The sequence below is a fragment of the Cebus imitator genome, unplaced genomic scaffold, assembly GCF_001604975.1.
Source record: "Cebus imitator isolate Cc_AM_T3 unplaced genomic scaffold, Cebus_imitator-1.0 Scaffold94, whole genome shotgun sequence".
Classification (NCBI taxonomy): Eukaryota; Metazoa; Chordata; class Mammalia; order Primates; family Cebidae; genus Cebus; species Cebus imitator.
The window spans coordinates 6,683,996-6,703,198 of NW_016107409.1; the positions used below are offsets into that span (position 1 = coordinate 6,683,996).

At 49.7% G+C, this 19,203-nt stretch overlaps 3 protein-coding genes across 4 annotated transcripts; 2 read left to right on the forward strand and 1 right to left on the reverse strand.

The window, feature by feature from the left end:
- Positions 1 to 1,066: 1,066 nt before the first annotated feature.
- SEBOX (SEBOX homeobox) lies at positions 1,067 to 3,124 on the forward strand. The gene is given in 4 exon segments (XM_037741133.1): positions 1,067 to 1,112; positions 1,290 to 1,447; positions 1,594 to 1,729; positions 1,732 to 3,124. Coding segments are annotated over 4 exon segments (774 nt in total). The 5' UTR covers positions 1,067 to 1,081; the 3' UTR covers positions 2,181 to 3,124.
- A 1,082-nt stretch (positions 3,125 to 4,206) lies between these two features.
- Positions 4,207 to 9,128, reverse strand: TMEM199 (transmembrane protein 199). 2 transcript variants are annotated; one of them, XM_017536019.2, is made up of 6 exons: positions 8,851 to 9,128; positions 7,753 to 7,826; positions 7,337 to 7,426; positions 5,900 to 5,942; positions 5,619 to 5,731; positions 4,207 to 5,307 (listed from the first exon to the last, which is right to left on the reverse strand). In XM_017536019.2, exons 1-6 carry the CDS (start codon positions 9,059 to 9,061, stop codon positions 5,212 to 5,214), a joined length of 627 nt encoding a protein of 208 aa, XP_017391508.1. In that variant the 5' UTR covers positions 9,062 to 9,128; the 3' UTR covers positions 4,207 to 5,211. The 2 variants fall into 2 exon arrangements, with proteins under 2 accessions (XP_017391508.1, XP_037597062.1); XM_037741134.1 differs by having other exon boundaries at positions 4,207 to 5,328.
- POLDIP2 (DNA polymerase delta interacting protein 2) lies at positions 9,122 to 19,047 on the forward strand. The gene is made up of 11 exons (XM_017536015.2): positions 9,122 to 9,432; positions 11,168 to 11,249; positions 12,128 to 12,225; positions 12,909 to 13,005; positions 13,175 to 13,250; positions 13,460 to 13,567; positions 14,314 to 14,450; positions 15,474 to 15,500; positions 15,693 to 15,818; positions 17,075 to 17,154; positions 17,992 to 19,047. Exons 1-11 carry the CDS (start codon positions 9,272 to 9,274, stop codon positions 18,104 to 18,106), a joined length of 1,107 nt encoding a protein of 368 aa, XP_017391504.1. The 5' UTR covers positions 9,122 to 9,271; the 3' UTR covers positions 18,107 to 19,047.
- Positions 19,048 to 19,203: the final 156 nt, after the last annotated feature.

Genomic DNA, 19,203 nt, shown 5'->3' on the forward strand with positions numbered 1-19,203 from the left:
AAAAAGGCACAAACAGGTACACCGACAAAACAGAGAATACCTCTAATCACAGAATCCCAGAAAGCCAAGAGACAAGGATCACTCCAGCCCAGAAGTTTGACACCAACCTGGGCAACACAGCAAAACACAATAACTACAAAAAATAAGTTAGCTGGGCATCGTGGTGCGTGCCTGCAGTCCCAGTTACTTAGGAGGTTGAGGTGGGAGGATCGCTTGAGCTTGGGAGGTTGAGGCTGCAGTGAGCAGATATCACACCACTGCACTCCAGCCTGGGTGACAGAGAAAAATAAAATTAAAAAAATTTCAAAATTAGAAAAGAAAAAGTGGCTCAGAAGATGTCCAAGGAAGAGAATACTGTACAAATAAACATCTTTATCATCTTTCTTAGAACCCCTCAAGTGCATCTGTGGAATCTCTTCTGGTTCCAGGTTCAGAACCCCAGGAAGTCCATCTGGCTCTTGAGGGGCCAGAGGGAGAAAGGGTTAGATGCGGGCAAAGCTCTAAAGCAGACCTGAGGGCAATCTGGTGGTGACATCTGTTGCCCAGTCCTGCTGAAAGCAGGTGGCTCCCACTCATCCCGTTGTCACTCCACCATCCTTCTCATCCTGGCCCACTTCACCAGCTCAGTCTGCAATTGTGGGAGAGGACTCCATCCCCTCTCCCCTGAAGGTAGTCAGGTCCAGAGCACTGAGGGCTCCAGAAGGGGCAGCCAGTGCCCTGGGAGAACTGGAGAGATGGTTTTCTTTGGCTTCCTGGAAGGAGGATATTCATGAAGTATACTATTTCAGGTACAGACTGCCAGAGTTTGAGGTTTGAGGAGGGAGGCTGGGTCCAGTTTCCTTTGTGAGGCCCTGGAGGGGCAGGGGCCAGGGGCTACACAATTTGCCCCACCTGTACCCTCATAAGCCCAACTCGGCCTCTGGCCTCCCTTCTTTCCCCTGAAACTTTTCTGCCTTACTTGAACTTCTCCCCTCCTGGAGGCAGGGCCAGCCACCCTGAGCAGGATACAACCCAAATGGAGGGGTCTGGTGTGGGCACTGCCCTGGCATGGCCCTCTGGCTCCTTACTCTCTGCCAGCTCCATGGCCAGCCCTATGGATGCATCCCCAGCAGGTGATCTGATGGGGGAAGTGTGAGCAGTGTGAGGACGTGGGGCATGGTGGGATGAGGGAAGGTTGAAGAGGGGTGGGAGTAGGGACTTCGGGGTTAGTTGAGGGTTTTGAGGCTGGGTGGAGGCTCTTGCAGGGAATCCGGCTTGATCCTGGTTTGATCCTCTACCGTGGCCTGCAGGTGGTGCCAGCAGGTTGGGTCCCCACCAGAGAAAGAGGACCGCCTTCAGCAAAGGGCAACTGCTGGAGGTGGAGAGGGTGTTTGCAGCATGGCCCTACCCTGACATCAGCACCTGTGAGCACCTGGCCTGGGTCACTCATCTTCCTGAGGCCAAGATACAGATGAGCTGTGACGACTTCTCATACAGCCAACTTCCGGGCTTGGCCCACAGCCCCTTTGCTGGGTAGCCTGCCTTCAGGTTGTTTCCCCTCTCCCTGGCTGGATGGGATGCTGGGGCCAGACTAGACCCCTTCTTCTTTCCTAGCAGGTGTGGTTCCAGAACTGCTGGGCCAAAATAATCAAGAACAGGAAGTCAGGAAGTCTAAGCCCCAGGCCTGAGTCCCCCCAGAGTTTCTGTTCTCTTCCAGACACCCTCCAGCTGCCCTGGGATCCCCAAATGCCAGGCCTTCACCCTCCAGTGGCACACTTCAGCACACCTCAATGTGTCAACACACCTCCTGTCCAGCTCCTAGCTTGGGTCCACGGCAGGCCTGGGAAGGGGCTAAAGCTGTAGCCCCATGGGAACTGGCTGGGGCTTCAGGGGTCCACCCTTCTTTAGAGCAAGCTACTCCCCAGATGTCACTACACAGCCTGTCTGACCTCATCTATGCCTCGGCCATTGTCACCAATGTGGACTACTCCTGGTCTTGGTCTAGAACTTGCAAGACCCCTCCTCAGACTCCTGTAGCCCACTCTGCCCCTCCCGGGATTGAACACATTGGAAGTGGATCCCCTGCCTCCACCTTTTACGCAAAGGAGTTCCCTATGGGAAGGGAGTTTAACTCAGGCATCCTCCCTTACACAGGCCTCCAGGCCAGCCTAGATGCAGGTCCTATGCAGACTGGGGTCTGACTCCCGTCACCCCACACCCTGGCCCCTCTGGGGCATATGCCCATCGTTGTGGCAGGAGGTACCTTCAGAAGGATGAGGTGAGGGCCGTTTTCCTCCACTTGTCAGGCCTGGTCCCCAGTTCTTCTCACTGTCTGAAGGGGCAGCCTCCTGTCTCCTGAGGTCTCTCCAGGCCATTACCTTGCTAACTGCTAAGTGAGCTAGGAGAGGAGAGTGCTGCTCCTAATCTCGACTGCTGGAAAGCCACCTTCTTATGGGTCAGGTCCCCCTCTCCTGACCGCCGACCACCTGGACAAATTAATCAGAACTATGAATCTGAAGAGGGAGTGACATTAAAGTAATAAAGCAAAGATAGGAGGCTGGGGCTTATGTTGATTGAATTTTCACAAAGATCAGATTGGTTGCCCTTTGCCGTGGGGCTGGGAGACAACCTGACAGATCTGGGATGCAGGCGGGTGTAGCAGCATTGGGTTTTGGTATCACCATCATCTGTAACACCAACTAATCTCCAAATAAAACCCAAACTCTGTAACTTAATCTGGATTGTTGTGCTCTGCAAATGAATGGGGACAAGGGCCATTTGCCATGGAAATTTATCTCCATCGCCTAATCCCTAAATAGGGCCAGGTTCCACACAGATACTTGGTGGGAGGTATTACCTAAGCTTCTGCTGGGATTAGAGGGATAGTTAATTGAAGGTCTTAGGGCTCTGACTGACAGACCCTGCGGAGATGAGAGCCTCTGCTGGCACCCCCTGCTCCTGGTCCCACTGAGTCTAGAACACTCCAGTTATGTCCACCTCTGGAGCTGCTCTGCTTCGGAGAGAAAACCATAGTGTTTGCGGTCTGCACTGGATTCAAATCCTGACTCTGCTATGTAACCGTGGCAACTCTGGAACTCTATGTGACTAAAAAAAAGGGATATTTGTTTGCTCTCTGTTTGAGGTATAAGAAATAATGTAGGTAAAGGCCTTTACATGGTGTGTGACATATTGCAAAAAACTTGGTAAATGCTAGTTCCCTCTCCAGACAGGCCCTAAGAAACTGAGGAGGCCCCAAACTTCTTGTTCTTCCTGCCTCCTGCCAAGCAGTCCCTGGACTCAGCGTGCACTAGAGAAAGCAAGGCATAGTGAGGCAGGAGTGGCTAGGAGACGAGAGACCCCCCTTCTACATGCTGAGAACTGGAGGACAGGGCATCTGATTCCCCATCCCTCTTTTCTTTTGAGACAAGGTCTCACTCTGTCGTCCAGGGAGACTCAGCTTACTGCAACCTCTGCCTCCCGGGCTCAAGTGATCCTCCCACCTTAGCTGCCTGAGCAGCTGGGACTATAGCTAATTTTTGCATTTTTCTGTAGAGATGGGCTTTCGCCACATTGCCCAGGCTGGTCTCAAACTCCTAAGCTCAAGCCATCCTTCTGCCTTGGTCTCCCGAAGTGCTGGGATTACATGCATGCACCACCAGGCCTGACTAATTTTTTTGTATTTTTAGTAGAGATGGGGTTTCATTATGTTGGCCATGCTGGTCTTCAACTCCTGACCTCAAGTGATCTGCCCACGTCAACCTCCCAAAATGCTAGGATTACAGGCATCAGCTACCTCACCTGGCCCAGTATAGCTTTTGTTTTGTTTTGAGATGGAGTCTCTCTGTCACCCAGGCTGGAGTGCAATGGGGCAATGTCGGCTCACTGCAACCTCCGCCTCCTGGGTTCAAGCCATTCTCCTGCCTCAGCCTCCTGAGTAGCTGGAATTAGAGGTGTGTACCACCATGCATGGTTAATTTTTGTATTTTAGTAGAGACAGGGTTTCACCATGTTGGTCAGGCTGGTCTCAAACTCCTGATCTTATGATCCACCCACTTCGGCCTTTCAAAGTGCTGGGATTATAGGCGTGAGCCACAGTGCCCAGCCTCAGTGTAGCTTTTTAACACAAATTTTATACAGCTCAGGTTACTGGAAACACTGTAAAATGCCACCTACTTTTTCTTCACACAGTTGACACTTTTCCCAACTAATAGAAACTCACAAACATTGTAGAGGAAATGTCTACTGAGTTAATGAGTACATAATTTATTAAAACAGAAAAGTGCTTTGGAAAAATAAAAATGACAGGAGTACATACAATGAACAAAAGAAAGAGTCTACCATGAGGATCAGACCCTGAACAATTAGAACTGTGGAAATGGTTGTGCTTTGTTGTCACAGGAGTTAAAATAAGAATACCTTGGATACAATAAATATTTATTGGATAAATAACTAAGGTTGACATCCTTTTCAGTGCACTATACAGATTCTATCATCACACCACTAAGTTCTCAGAAGTTAAACATTACAAGACTTCAGGAAAACATAGGCATCTTTGGCTCCATGTAACAGAGGAAGGACCACAGCTGGTCAGTTGATCTCTATGAGTCTGTCTTATCTTATGGAAAAGGGGCCTAATACCACTTCCTTTTCCAAAAAGGTAGCTGCCTTGCTTCCAGTTCCACCATCCTATAGCAACCCATCTTTCTTTAATTTGATGTCTATCCTCTGATCAGTTCCTCTTCCAGCACAAACTGGAGAAAGGGGATCTTTCCTGTTTTCTTGGAGGCTTCTGAACTCAATTACAGGTCTGCATTAAAAACGTCTGGAGAAAGCTGGTGATCAGTTTGTACATATGGACAAGTTCAAGGCAGTATGGTCTACTTCTGGCAAGGCCTGGATTTCATTGCCCCTGATGAAAAAACCCTAATCCCAGCAGTGTCTAGAATGGGACTGGAGAAGGCAGGTGGGTACCGGATTCAGGAAAAGGTACTGATAGACCAAGATCAGTTTTTTCCGTTTTAAAGATATATTATCTCAATCTCCTCCACTGCTCCCTTTAGAAATTCACAGAAGACTGGGCTCCACACAGAAACAGCAGGTGGCCTGGGCTGGTCCTCTAAATAACTGGAGCTGAGTACAAAAAGTCTGAGGGGTTGAGTTGGCAACTGGGAATTGGGAACCTGGAGCCCCCAGAGTCTTCTCCAGGCTTGATGACGAAGCACCAAGTTACAGTTACAGTTCTCCCAGCTCGCCTTCCATTGCCCGCACCATGACATACAGCTCCGCCAGACCCACCACTGAGGCGACGATCAATGCAGCTAGTACCCGCTGGAGGTGGGCAGAACCAAGCTTAAGGGATGCAGGCCAATACCCAGCTCTGTACCCCCAGCACCTTTAATGAGGATGCAGAGCCCCCAATCCCCCTCTAAGTTGGGGGAAGGGAAGACAATGTGGCTTCTTCTGGAGTTATTACCTACTCCCCACACCCCCACGACTGCTGGAAAGCTCCAATGCTCCCCTTGTTAATAGCATAAATATCTGTTCAATACCTAACCTGTACAAGGCACTTCACATACGTTCTCCCTTACCCACTAACACCCCTACCTAGGGCACCCTGCACTGCCCAAGTGCCTACTCACCGAGGCCATTTCTGTGAAGATATATTGGCTTCCAAGGTAAGTGCAGACGAAGGCAGCTACCACCGTGACAATGAAATTGAAGATGGTGATGACCAGAGCCTTCAATGATCTCACTTTGAGGAGGAGCCAGAGAGGAAACCTTTAGTTCAACATTCTCTAGGAGGTGCTCTTATCTCATGGCTGCCACCCCCCACCAACTGGGTTCCAGTCAAACAGCAAGCCTGAGTGTCATAACTCATCTCAGGAAAAGGCTTTAGAAGCCTGATCTCTCAGTACCTCACCTTGCTTTCCCAGGTCGCTGAGAGTCCCACCATGCCTTGAATCCTGGGAAAAAGAAAAAGCAGATGATTTCAGAATAGAAGCAGCTCAGAGAGCATCCATTTGTCAGTCTGGGCTCAGCCCTCTCTATTGCCTAATACATTAACTCTGCCTTCTCCATGGATTCTTTTGTCTCGAACCATTTTGACTCTTTTCTGGACCACAGAGCAAGCATTTCAGAGAGGACATAGGCTGCCACTACCCATCTACTCCTCTCCTGTTCCAGGGTAGGAGCATGCCAGAGAATAGTAGGGGGTCCTGTCAGAAGAAAGGCTCCAATGGCCGGGTGCAGTGGCTCACCTTGTAATCCCAGCACTTTGGGGGGGCCAAGGCAGGTGGATCACCTGAGGTTGGGAGTTCAAAACCAGCCTGGCCAACATGGTGAAACCCTACCTCTACTAAAAATTAGTGTGGTGTAGTGGCACATGCCTGTAATCCCAGCTACTCGGGAGGCTGAGCCACGAGAATTGCTTAAACCCAGGAGGCGGAGTTTGTAGTGAGCAAATATCCTGCCACTGCCCTCCAGTCTGGGTGACAGAGTGAGACTCCATCTGGAAAAGAGAAGAAGAAGAAGAAAGAAGAAGAAAGAAGAAAGAAGAAGAAAGAAGAAGAAGAAGAAAGGCTCCAAGACTCATTCCCACTTTTTTTTTTTGAGACAGAGTCTCACTCTTCTTGCCCAGGCTGGAGTGCAACGGTGCAGTGTCGGCTCACTGCAACCCCCGCCTCCCCGGTTCATGCAATTCTCCTACCTCAGCCTCCCTAGTAGCTGAGATTACAGGTGCCTGCCATCATGCCAGGCTAATTTTTGTATTTTTAGTAGAGACGAGGTTTCATCATATTGGTCAGGCTGGTCACGAACAGCTGACTTTAGATGATCCATCCACCTCAGCCTCCCAAAGTGCTGGGATTATAGGTGTTAGCCACTGTGCCCAGCTGACTCATTCCCACTTCTTCTTTTTTTTTTTTAGGGATGGGGTTTCACTATGTTGGTCAGGATGGTCTTGATCTCCTGACCTTGTGATCTGCCCACCTTGGCCTCCCAAAATGCTGGGATTACAGGTGTGAGCCACCACGCCCGGCCCCACTTTTATGATATTTAAGAATTGGTCACCATCTCAGTGTTGGGAGCCACTGGAGCTATCACCACCCATGTGCTTCTTCCCCAGAACGGCCTCTAGCTCAGCCCACAATTTTTGGGGTAGATGCTCATGCTCCAGCTCCCCGCCGGGGCTCAGTGAGTGAGATGGGAACTGTATTTAGTTTGTATGCAGAGCTTCTGTGGTCCCTGAACAGTATATAAACCAAGTTTCCATGTTTTTTTAATCCTCTGTACCTTCTTCCAGTGCAGGGTCCTACTCTGAGGGGCTACTTAGTCCATGTGCTGAAGAACAGGCCCTTACCTGACAAGTGACGTTGCGGGTGATCCGCTTATATTCCTCATTGGCCAGCTGTATCTTAATCTTTTCCAGCCGGGCAACTAGTTCTGGGTTCTGAAGCAGAAAAATCAAATGAGAAGAATGATATTCCCAGCTTGTTAGAAAGCACATCACAATCATTGGTTCCGGGGGGAAAAGCACTGCTAAAGGTATCAGGAGACCCACATACTAGTTACAACTCCACTGCTTTGAAACTGTTTGCTTTTTTTTGGATCTCAATCTTCCATGCAGTCAATGGGGAGGACAATATCTGGTTCCCCCAGGTCCCAGAGATTTAAAAAACAAATTTTCAAATCTAAAAGTTGATTTTTAAGTTCAATGTATCATGAATAAGCCCAACTCAGACAATATTTATTCTCACAAATGTATCCCTTACATACCCGTGGAGGCTTCACAACTTCTGGGAGATAGATTTCACTGCCTTCTAGAAGCTCATGGAGGTATAGTTTGGAATCTGAGAAGAAAAGGTTTCACAAACACAGTGATCCACAGAGCTGAGGATGAAGGGTTAAGATCAAGAGGGGTCTAGCCCTTCTTTCTACCAAAATAAAACATGGCCATCTCTACATTAATTCATTTCCAGGATCATTTTCAATTGAAACAAATTTAGGATAATTCTATATAGGTATCTCTCAGTGTTGCGCTGCTGACTTTAGCTATCAGCCCTCAATTATCTTGTCAGTGTTAAAACTAGCAGGTAAGCCATTTACTTGTGCCCTCGGGTTAGATCACTTCTGTGGTGACACAGATCTTCCCTAAATAGGTTTAGGTCACAGTGATGCTAAATGCTCAGAGGACACAGATACTAAGCAATCTCTTTCTAAGGTCCTCTCTAGTTGTAACAATTAAGCCATCTACCCTTTGCACTTCTGGCTAGTCTATGTTAATTCTGGCAAAAGCCCTTATGTGCCAGTTCGTCCTATTCCATCCTTTTACAGATAAGGGAACTGAGACCTAGCAAGGAGAAATGTCTCCTTCAAGGGATTAGTGACAGAGCTAGGACTAGAACTCACATGATACTCCCAGGCCAGATCTTTCAACACAGCTTTTCCCATCCTATCTCAAAAATAAAACAAAACAAAACTATCAGATTTTGCCACTCTTGCTTTCGAGGTGGAAAGAAATCCGGATTCTTACAAGTTCACTATGCTGAGCTGATTCTTAATGTGGAGAAAAAGGAAGAGATCTGTGATATTAGTATTTAGTAAAAACCTGGACTGTCCCAAGAGTCAATTGGGCCTAGGTGTGCCTGGAATTGAAGGGGGCTGTCAAAAGAGCAGAAACTGCATAAGCAAATTTGTCATCCACGAGGAATTCCCACAGGAGTGAAGAAAGTGGGTGGCCCTGAGATTTATGAGGTGACTCTTCGCTTCTCTAGATGAGCGCTCTGTGGAGGAAGGGGAGTGACGGGAAAAGACCTCAGAAAGGAATCGATCTGGAAACAAGGAGGCGACCCCGGACTGGAGATTGGGGCTCACCCCTTTCTCTCAGGTGCTGGTGCAGATCCCGGATCAGACGGAAAGAAACCAAGCGTTGGGGGCCACTGGAGCTATCACCGCCCGTGTGCTTCTTCCCCAGAGCGGCCTCCAGTTCCGCCTGCAGTTTTCGGGGTAGCGACTCACGCTCCAGCTCCCCGCCGGGGCTCAAAGCACATACCAACCGCTCGCCCGCTAGCAAAGAAGACGCCATATCTAGCCGACTCTCAGGTCAGGTGACCCCAACCGGGACTTCCACCTGCCGCGCGCCGGAAGTAGCTCTGAGTTCCGGGGTGGGACCAGGCAAGGCTGAGGACCAAGGGGGCGGGGACGCGGCGCGGGGCAGTGTGGGGCGGGGGCGGAACGCCGCCCCGCCGTGGGTTAGGGGTCTGTGTCAGCATCCCGGCGGGCGCTCGGGCGGGACATGGCAGCCTGTGCAGCCCGGCGGGTCCTAGCCGTGGGCAGCCGCTGGTGGTCCCGGTCGCTGACTGGGGCCCGGTGGCCGAGGCCGCTCTGTGCGGCGGCTGGAACTGGGGCCTTCTCACCAGCGGCGACCACGACGACGCGGAGGCACCTCTCGTCCCGGTGAGGGACGGAGCCAGGGGCCTCGGGGACGGGGCTTGTAGCCCAGGAAGCGTGTTTCCGGCCAGTGCGGAGGCCAGGTGTCCGGACCGGCTGAGGGGGACTGGAGTTTGATCCCGGAGAGGGTCCCGAGCAGGGAGTCGACCTGCGCTGTCTGGGACATGTGCCAGGAGCAGGGAAGCCAACGCGGCCCAGAGCCCTGGTTGTGCAGGGTTGGCTCTGAGGGGGAACATGTTACCCTCCCCGAGTGAATCCTGCCCTGCTGGGGTCCCCCCCAGCACCGCTATCGGAGGGCAGCTTTTTAATTCAGCCCTAGGGCTTTGGCTTGAACCCTCAGCCTTCGGATTCGGTCACGGTCTCCCTCAGAAAGATGCTAGAGGTGGGAAATGAGACTCTTGGGTGTGGACCCTCGTAGGCTACAGTTTTCCAAGTGACTCTGGGGAGATCGATTTTCTATAGGTGACTTGGGGAAAGGGGTGTGAGGCCATGGGGATGGTGTGGAAAGTGTCTTCGCGGATGGGACAGGCGGATCAAAGGGGCTAAGGGATCAGTGGGAGGAAGCATAAAGTTCACATCTTAAAACCAGTAGAAACAACCTTTATTTGAAGTGCTCCTAGAAAGAGCAACCCTGTTCAGAGTGGTGACTGACAGTGCTGAGTTTTTCGTGGCTAATATTAGATACTGACATTGGCCAGAGATCATAGCTATTTGCAATTTAAGACCCCCGTGAGAATATGAACAAAAACGATATTGAGAGACTGCTAGGTGCAGTAGGAAATCTAGAGATGATTAAGCTTTTCTTTTTTTTTTTTTTTTTTTTTTTTTTGAGATGGAGTTTCGCTCTTGTTACCCAGGCTGGAGTGCAATGGCGCGATCTCGGCTCACCGCAACCTCCGCCTCCTGGGTTCAGGCAATTCTCCTGCCTCAGCCTCCTGAGTAGCTGGGATTACAGGCACGCGCCACCATGCCCAGCTAATTTTTTTTGTAGTTTTAGTAGAGACGGGGTTTCACCATGTTGACCAGGGTGGTCTCGATCTCTTGATCTCGTGATCCACCCGCCTCGGCCTCCCAAAGTGCTGGGATTACAGGCTTGAGCCACCGCGCCCGGCTGATTAAGCTTTTCAAGGGCAATGTAAGGGCTCCAGGTTAGAGAGGGAGATGGACATAGAATTACAATACAGGACAAATATTTTTTGAGCCCCTCTTCTACACTAGGCCCTAAGGGGGCAGTACCGGCCAATCAGATTCAGTTATTGCTCCCAGAGAATTGACAGTCTTTAGTAAAGATAAGGCATGGACACAACTGAAATGTAAAGTGGGCAGGATATTGCTTGATGATTTGTGATATAGAAAATGTAAGAAAGAAGAAAAAAAGATGTTCCCCTTCCAAAAAAAAGTGAGCAAGATAGTTAAAGTGCTATGAGAGGTCAAGAGGGTAGGTTAGGGAAGAAACAAGAGCAGGGGTACATTTGAGCAGAGTGTGAGGGCATGATATGAAGAAGGCCATGTGGATAGAGAAGGCAGTAATATGGGAGCAGTCACATCTAACACTGGGAGACTGGGAGGTTTTCACCAAGGAGGAGGAAAGCCTTTCCTGTTCCAGCTGTCCCCACTACCCCAAACCCTTCTCTGCTGTCATCGCCCTGGCCCCTCAGTATCCTCAGGAGCTTTTTCTGATGGATAGGTAACCATTAACTTCTCAGCTTTTCTGTTGCTTGTTCTTTTCCTTCCTACTCAGAAACCGACCAGAGGGCAAAGTGTTGGAGACAGTTGGTGTGTTTGAGGTGCCAAAACAGAATGGAAAATATGAGACCGGGCAGGTAAGTATTGGGCTGGCCCGTCTTTCATTTTCATAGAGTGCTCTGCTTCTGAAAGAAGTCAGATTGGGTCATAGGCCTACATGGTATGGTTTTCTATTCATTGTATCTTGATGTTTGGTGCCAGACCAGAATCAAATTTTTATAGTTGGGGCTTCTGTTCTCCTAGATTTGAATACACTTGATGTGTCATTGGGTTCTCTTTCCAAGTTAGTGTGGACAAGGATGGTGTGGACCCTAGAGAGGTTTGGCCAAGTTGCTAAAGATTTCTCCAACATAGTGGATGGTGGGAAGCCAGTGGAGGAAGCTTTCGGAAAAGTAAACCTTTGATGCTTTGCCGTAATAAAACTGACTGCAGTGTGGTAAACTCTTGAGTGTGTGGTTCTTTTTCTACATCAGCTTTGTTCTGGGTCCACTGGGATAGGTTTAGGCCCTTCTAGGACATTGTAGGTAAGGAAGACTTTTTGTTGGTTCAACATTTTTTTTTTTTTTCTGCATGCCTACAGTGGACCAGGCATTGTGTATTAGGGTTAAATCAGAAAGCAAAGTAGACATGATTCCTGCCAATGTGGAGTTTATAGTCTAGAAGAGAATTAATGATATGCAAATGGCCAGTGGCTGGACATTGTGCTGATAAGTGGAAGGCAGGTCAGGGAAGGCTTTCTGGAGGCTTGAGCATTGACCTAAGGATGAGTACAGTTAGCCAGGTAAAGAAGAAATAAGAGTGTTCCAGCATTGGTCTGGTTGATCACAGACTTCAAGGGAAAAGGTAGCAAGACCTTGCGCTGGAGTCGCCTCCACCTGTGCTGCTTTGTGGTCTGGGTCCCACCTGGATGGATCTGCTGAACTGCAGACTCACGGAGGCCCCTCTTTCCTCCCAGCTTTTCCTTCATAGTGTTTTTGGCTACCGAGGTGTTGTCCTGTTTCCCTGGCAGGCCAGACTGTATGACCGGGATGTGGCTTCTGCAGCTCCAGAAAAGTAAGTTTTCCTGTCATTGTGCCTCACAGTATCCTCAGGAGGAGATGGCAGACATATGTACTTGGGTTACCAGGGGTAAAGACAGCATCCTCCTGGGCCTTGGAAACATCCCTAGAGTACCTCTCTGGCACTAAGACCCATGGAGGCAAAAGTGCTGAGTGCTCAGGGATAGTCAGAGAGTCCTTTTAGGCTTCCCAAGAATGCTTTCCTAAGCCACTCCTAATTTTCATTATGAGTACCCTAGAGGGCATTTGGGGGAAAAGTCTTCTTGATTTCTTGATGTTCAGCTGGAGTCTTTCCCTCAATCTCACATCATCCCTAGAATACATTAAAGGTTCAGCTCCATTAAATGATCACAGACAGCCCCTGGGATGTAAGAAGACAAGAATACTCTGGGCCCTGGGGACTGAGGTGGCAATTTGATTTTCTCGGCATGGCCTCCTTCTTTTAAGAGGCATCCACACATCAGACGATGGTTCCATGCCGTGGTCTTCCATGCTCTTATTGTTTGCCCCAAGTGAGGAGCAGCTGGGCTGAGGTGCTGCACAGTAGGTGTCCAGCTGGTGCTAAAGCCCCTTGAGATCAGGGACCAGCCCATTTAGGTCAGGAGGGGTAGGGAGCCGAGTCAGTCACAGCTTCCATTTCTCCTGGGGTGATCTTGGCCTCCTTCTCCTGGCACACAGAGCAGAGAACCCTGCTGGCCATGGCTCTAAGGAGGTGAAAGGCAAAACTCACACTTACTATCAGGTGCTGATTGATGCCCGTGACTGCCCACATATAGTAAGTAAGCAAGATGGCTGGGCCCGGGGGCCCTCTCCGTGGAAAAGCCCTGCATTCCACTGGGGACAAAGGGAGGGAAAGAGGTCAAACAGAGCCCAGATCAGTCCTGGTCCCCAGGGCCTTGGACTGCACAGTGGCCAACATAGCCCTGATTCACTTCTTGCCTTAGTCTCAGAGATCTCAGACAGAAGCTGTGACCTTCTTGGCTAACCATGATGACAGCCGGGCCCTCTATGCCATCCCAGGTGAGTAGTTAGCATTTGAATGGTGCCTCTCAAGAAGGGGTCTGGTGTGTCTCAGGGAGAGGCTTCTGTTGTCCTGTCATCCACTGGGAGGGATTATGATGCTGAGAGGTATGTTACCAGGGTTATCACATACTGGGACAATGTTCTTCTCAGTCCCATTTCTCTCTTCTCCTGTATGAGTTTCACTGTCTTTTGCATCTCTATGCCAGGCCTGGACTATGTCAGCCATGAAGACATCCTCCCCTACACCTCCACTGATCAGGTTCCCATCCAACATGAGCTCTTTGAAAGATTTCTTCTGTACGACCAAACAAAAGGTAATCTCTTTCAAGAAGGGGAGGTGGAATGGGAGGGCCTTTTCATCAAAGAATATCATAGAAATAATTCCAGGGCCAGGCGCGGTGGCTCACACCTGTAATCCTAGCACTGTGGGAGACTGAGGCAGGTAGATCACCTGAGGTCAGGAGTTTGAGACCAACCTGGTGAAACCCTGTCTCTACTAAAAATACAAAAATTAGCTGGGCATAGTAGTGGGCACCTGTAATCCCAGCTACTCGGGAGACTGAGGCAGGAGAATCACTTGAACCTGGGAGGCAGAGGTTGCAGTGAACGGAGATCGTGCCATTGCACTCCAGCCTGGGCAACAGAGCGAGACTCTGTCTCAGAAAAAAAAAAGAAATTCCAAAGCTCTATTTCCACACTTTTTTCAACCTCTTATTAGACTGTTATACCTCATAGGTGTCATACCTGACAGATGGTTGTTATCTCCTTACAGGTATGGAAACTGAGGCTCAGGGATGAGGACAAGTGACTCAGGGTTGTTAGTAGCAGAGTGAGGGCTGAAAACCAGGGCTCTTAACTCCCAGTCTGATTATCTTTCCATATTACTACACGAGCTCCTCAGGGCTTGTTCGTAGTAGCAGTCCTGTACCTTCTTCCAGCCTGTACTTTTGCTTCATGTATGAGCATCCTGTTTGCCTGGGCCTCCACTAGGAAGGGTTTTCTAGGAGGAGCAATCACACTGGACTGTTAGCCTGGACTAACCAGTTGTATCTTGCCCCAGCACCCCCTTTTGTGGCTCGGGAGACGTTAAGGGCCTGGCAAGAGAAGAATCACCCGTGGCTGGAGCTCTCTGATGTTCACCGGGAAACAACTGAGAACATACGTGTCACTGTCATCCCCTTCTACATGGGCATGAGGGTATGTGGCTAGCCTGGACTCCTTCTAGCGGGGGTAGGCCTCAAGGTGTTTGGTGTCCTCAAGGTGACTGCTGGGGTAGGGGAGTCTAAATAGAAACCATGTTCCTTGTTTATATTTATAAAACATATCCCTTTACATTGTGCTAAGTGGAAGGGAGGTCAGGGAAGTCTTCTTGGAGGCCTAAGCTTTGACCTGGGCCTCCAGGTTCTGTATGGTGTCTTCAAGGTGACTGCTGAGGGAGGGTAGTCTTAATATAAACTATGTTCCTGTGGTTCTGCTCCAGAGTGGTGGCATGTGTTGAGTGTTGTTGAGTAGCCTCTTGCCAATGGCTGACACCAAGACCTAGAGCAGACAGGGAAACCCATTAGGTCCCAGGAAGGAGTCCTTTATCCTGCCTCTTCCTTCTTGCTCAAAGGGAGCCATGTTTATGAAGAATATACACATAATATAAATCAGTGTAGGCATCACACTTTTTGCACATTATACACACTTACATATTGCCTGGCGGTAAGCATGTGCAGCGGTAGGGGCCACCCAACTCCACAGACAGAAGCTGCAGTCAGAAAAGTGTGTATAATCAGTGCATGCTTGGATACAAATGTAAATGAAACACTGTTCCTGTCTTCCAGGACCTCATAGTAGTGGAGGCGGCTACCTTAAAGTATTATAGTAAGGGACAGTAATGGGAGACAGTAGGAGGATAGGGGCCCAAGGCAGCAGTGATAGGAGGCAGGGCTGGCCAGGAGAGCAATGAAAAAGGTAAGAGTCCTGTAGCTGATTTCTGTTGGCATCCAGCTCTGTTGGTGATCTTGAAGGGATGAGAAGAGGGGAGGCCAGGAACAGGGATGCTTCCTCCCTGTGGGCTTACAGGCCATGGTCCAGCTATCATACTTATCCCACAGATACTCGCAGCTCGGTCTGTCTGCAGCCTTCCTGGAATACATAACTACATTGGAGAGATGTTGATTGGAACACACTTGGTCTTGCCCTGTGGGACTTAAATTGTCTTTGTTTTCTCCCTAGGAAGCTCAGAATTCCCACGTGTACTGGGTGAGTGTCTCTGTCGGGGAGAAGGGGAGCTTGTGGGTGTGCCTGGGGGTCAGGGTGGAGGTGGGGGAGCTCACCTCCTGGTGGGAGTGGAACTTGTGCAGTGCACATGTCAGCTTTGTCTTTTGCTCTGCACAGAATTCTGGGAGCGTTACCCAAAGTTTATTCTTTAAACTCTGTCCCATACCCCCTCAGTGGCGCTACTGTATCCGTTTGGAGAACCTTGACAGTGACGTGGTACAGCTCCGGGAGCGGCACTGGAGGATATTCAGTCTCTCCGGCACCTTGGAGACAGTGCGAGGTCGAGGGGTAGTGGGCAGGGTGAGCATCCCTGGTCCAGTAATTCTGTGTGGCCAGCCTGGGGACTTAGTGCAGGGCTTCCTTCTCCTTTGTGGTTAGAGACAGAGGCTCACTTTGTGAACACACTGCATTGTTTTGGGTTAAAAATCTTACAACTCCATGAGATAGCTTTCTTAAAACCCATTTCATAGATGAAGAGAGTGAGACTGAGAAGTTAAATGACTAGCCCATGGCCCCATAGCTAGCAGTGGCAGGGCCTAGATTTAAACCCAAGTGAGTCTGAAGTCAAAACTTGTGTAGTTTTTAAAACTGCTATAGTGTCTTTTAAAAAACAAAATTTGAATGTTGTCAGGTGGGGCACACACCTCCACCATTCCCTGTGGTCTTTCCTCTTTGCCTGTTTACATGTTTACTTCCTCTGCTGGTCCTTGAAAAGATCTGACTTTATAATCCCTGCCTACTCAGCCCTGTCTCCTGAGAAATAAAGTCACAAGTAGTACTGGTGTCAGGGGCCACATTCAACAGTCATTTATCCAAGTTAGTGGGGACTGGTGAGGCAGGTGGCAAAGTGAGTAAGAACAGGACTTTGGATTTAGCTAGTCACTTCAAGTTCCAGCTAAGTTATATATTCACCGTATAACTTTGGACGAGTTATTTAACCAAAATCTTAATTCCTTACTGCTAAAATGTGCATCACACCAATTATCTTATGATCACCAGGAGAATTAAGGCAGCAGAAGTTTGCAGAGTACCTGCCATGGTACCTGTCACTTAGCACGTGTGAATGGTCACTGGATAGGGTATCTCCACAGTAGGTTCTTTGTTTTTAGAGACAGGGTCTTGCTCTGTCATCCAGGCTGGAGTGTGGTGGTGCAACCATAGCTTACTTTCCTGGGCTCAAGCAATCCTCCACCTCAGTTTCTTGAGTAGCAGATATGCCTGGTTAATTAAAAAAACCTTTTTTTGTGGAGATGGGGTCTCACTGTGTTCTCCAGGCTGTAGAGGAGGTCCTTTGCCCAGAATCTTTGCGCAGCACCCTCAGACATTCAGTCTGAGGTTATCTTTCCCAGAGCCAGGATAAAAGGCCCAGGCCAAATGACCATTCTGTGGGAGGAGGTACTGGTAGGAAGTGTACCATGCAGTGGGAGTGCTTGCTGTGGTGCTGGCTGGATGGGGGACATCCAGTCCTGATGAACTGGCAGTCAGCACGTGACCCTGGGGTGCAGGAAACATGTCCCTGGGGCTTGGCCTGACCCATTTTGCCTAAACCCTTTCAGGAACCTGTGTTATCCAAGGAGCAGCCCGCGTTCCAGTACAGCAGCCACGTCTCGCTGCAGGCTTCTAGTGGGCACATGTGGTGAGTGAGTGTGCAGCAGCAGGGGCTGCCCAGCTCCACAGACAGAAGCTGTAGGTCAGAAAAGTAAGAGCTTAGAGCTTGCCATTAACTCTAAGCCAAGTGACATTCTTAGAGGGAGCCTTATCTGCTATTTATTGTTGTGAGAGACTTGTCTGATTTTCTATTACTGCCTGTTTCTCAGTTCCTTATGATTGGTGGACTGAGGACTTAGGCCAAAGAGGTCTGGTGATTTGATGCTGCAGAGTTGCTCATATAGTTGGGATTTTTCCTTGCTGTTTCACTCCTTAACCTGAAAATGCAATTGGGTAGTTTATGCGGTGTGTATGTAAAGGCCAGAATCTGGACAGCTGTGTTTTTCTCTATTTTTTGAGACAGTTTCACTCTTGCTGCCCAGGCTGGAGTGCAATGGCGCAATCTCTGCTCACCACAACCTCTGCTTCCTGGGTTCAAGCGATTCTCTTGCCTCGGCTTCCCAAGTAGCTGGGATTATAGGCATGTGCCACCACACCTGGCTAATTTTGTATTTTTAATAAAGACGGGGTTTCTCCATGTTGGCCAAGGTGGTCTCAAACTCCCAGCCTCAGATGATCTGCCCGCCTTGGCCTCACAAAGTGCTGGGATTATAAGCGTGAGCCATTACAGCTGCATTTTTCTTTTCATGAATAACCATGAGGGGCTCTTGGGTCTCTGGACCAGTCATCTTGTCATGAGCTACACAGAAGAGAGCTCAGGCTCACACATTCTCTGTGGCTGGCAGCTGAGGGCCTAGGGCCATCCAGATCCTTAGGAGGGCCTCAGCTCTGGCTCCCTCTAAACCAGCTTCTCTCTGACCTGCAGGGGCACATTCCGCTTCGAAAGACCTGATGGCTCCCACTTTGATGTTCGGATCCCTCCCTTCTCTCTGGAAAGCAATAAAGATGAGAAGACACCACCCTCAGGACTTCACTGGTAGGCCAGCTGAGGCCCCAAGTGCCCAGGCTTGGTCACCAGGAAGAACAACTCTCATCCCACAATTGCTGCAGAACTCTTCTCCCTCCCCATTACGGGCCACAGTGGGTCTCTTAATTTGATTGTGGGGTTCTTTTTTTGGGGGAGGGGTGGTATAACTTTTCTTCAGAAGACCCATGTGGGACTCCTCCAAGGCTGGACTCCTCATAAGCCTCCTTATGGCCTACACCATGTTCCAGTAAACCTCTCCACCAAGGAACTGTGTTCAGCTGCCACAGGCCTGGAGTTTCCTGGCCTATGAGGTTTGATCAGTAAACCAGTGCACGCTTGATCACCTTCGCCATTTCTGCTCCCGAAGTCTCAGGCTCCCCTTCTGACCCTGTGGGTGCCCTTGATTGCTTTCTCTGCTGCCCTTCCAGGGAGCTGCCCCCTGATAGGGCATGTGCCTATTTCCCTATCAGCCTGGAGGCTGGCTGGACATCTCCCAGGGTCACTGTGCCTCTTAGCTAGTTGCGGGGGTGGGGCGTTGGAATGGACTCTTATTCACTTTATTTTCTGCCAAATGCAGAGAGGGAAGCCAGTGTCAGGGTTGGAGTGGCCTGGCTCTTAGCACTGACCAACCATTATCATCTCTGGCCTCGCTGGGCCCAGGAGAGAAGTGAGGCAAGCCAGTCGGGTTTTCTGGAGCAAGGGGTGTGCCAGCCCTGAGTATGACTCTGCCAAGCATCCAGACCACAAAGGCAGGAATGTGGCTCGAGGATCAGCTTTAGGTATGGATGATGACTAAGCAAAGCTACTTCCTGAGCCTCTCTCAGATGTTCAAGAGCCAGAGATAAAGCATGCTGCATCTTGCCCCAATTCTTAGGATTTCTTCTCCGCCACTGCAGGGATTGTTAGAGGTCGTTTTCTTGACTTAATATTAAATCACACTTCCAGCCCTTGTTAGTGTTGTCCTTAGTCCTCCTCCAGGGGGAGCTGGGGTTGCAGGGCAACAGTATGGTTGCGCTTATGATCTAGCTAGAACACAAGGTCAGGTGGTAAACTCAGCCCATGGCTGTGAGCTGGCCAAGCCCTGCTCACTGTAAACATGGCTCTGTACCA

What these genes read in the sequence shown, in the direction of transcription:
- TMEM199 (XM_037741134.1), bottom strand. Translation starts at nt 9,061, where the DNA reads ATGGCGTCTTCTTTGCTAGCGGGCGAGCGGTTGGTATGTGCTTTGAGC. An exon ending in CCAGCACCTGAGAGAAAGGG is followed by an intron (nt 7,827 to 8,850) that starts GTGAGCCCCAAT and finishes TTTTCTTCTCAG; the next exon opens with ATTCCAAACTATACCTCCAT. An exon ending in AAGTTGTGAAGCCTCCACGG is followed by an intron (nt 7,427 to 7,752) that starts GTATGTAAGGGA and finishes TTTCTGCTTCAG; the next exon opens with AACCCAGAACTAGTTGCCCG.
- POLDIP2 (XM_017536015.2), top strand. Translation starts at nt 9,272, where the DNA reads ATGGCAGCCTGTGCAGCCCGGCGGGTCCTAGCCGTGGGCAGCCGCTGG. An exon ending in CCCGTGACTGCCCACATATA is followed by an intron (nt 13,006 to 13,174) that starts GTAAGTAAGCAA and finishes TTCTTGCCTTAG; the next exon opens with TCTCAGAGATCTCAGACAGA. An exon ending in GGCCCTCTATGCCATCCCAG is followed by an intron (nt 13,251 to 13,459) that starts GTGAGTAGTTAG and finishes TCTCTATGCCAG; the next exon opens with GCCTGGACTATGTCAGCCAT.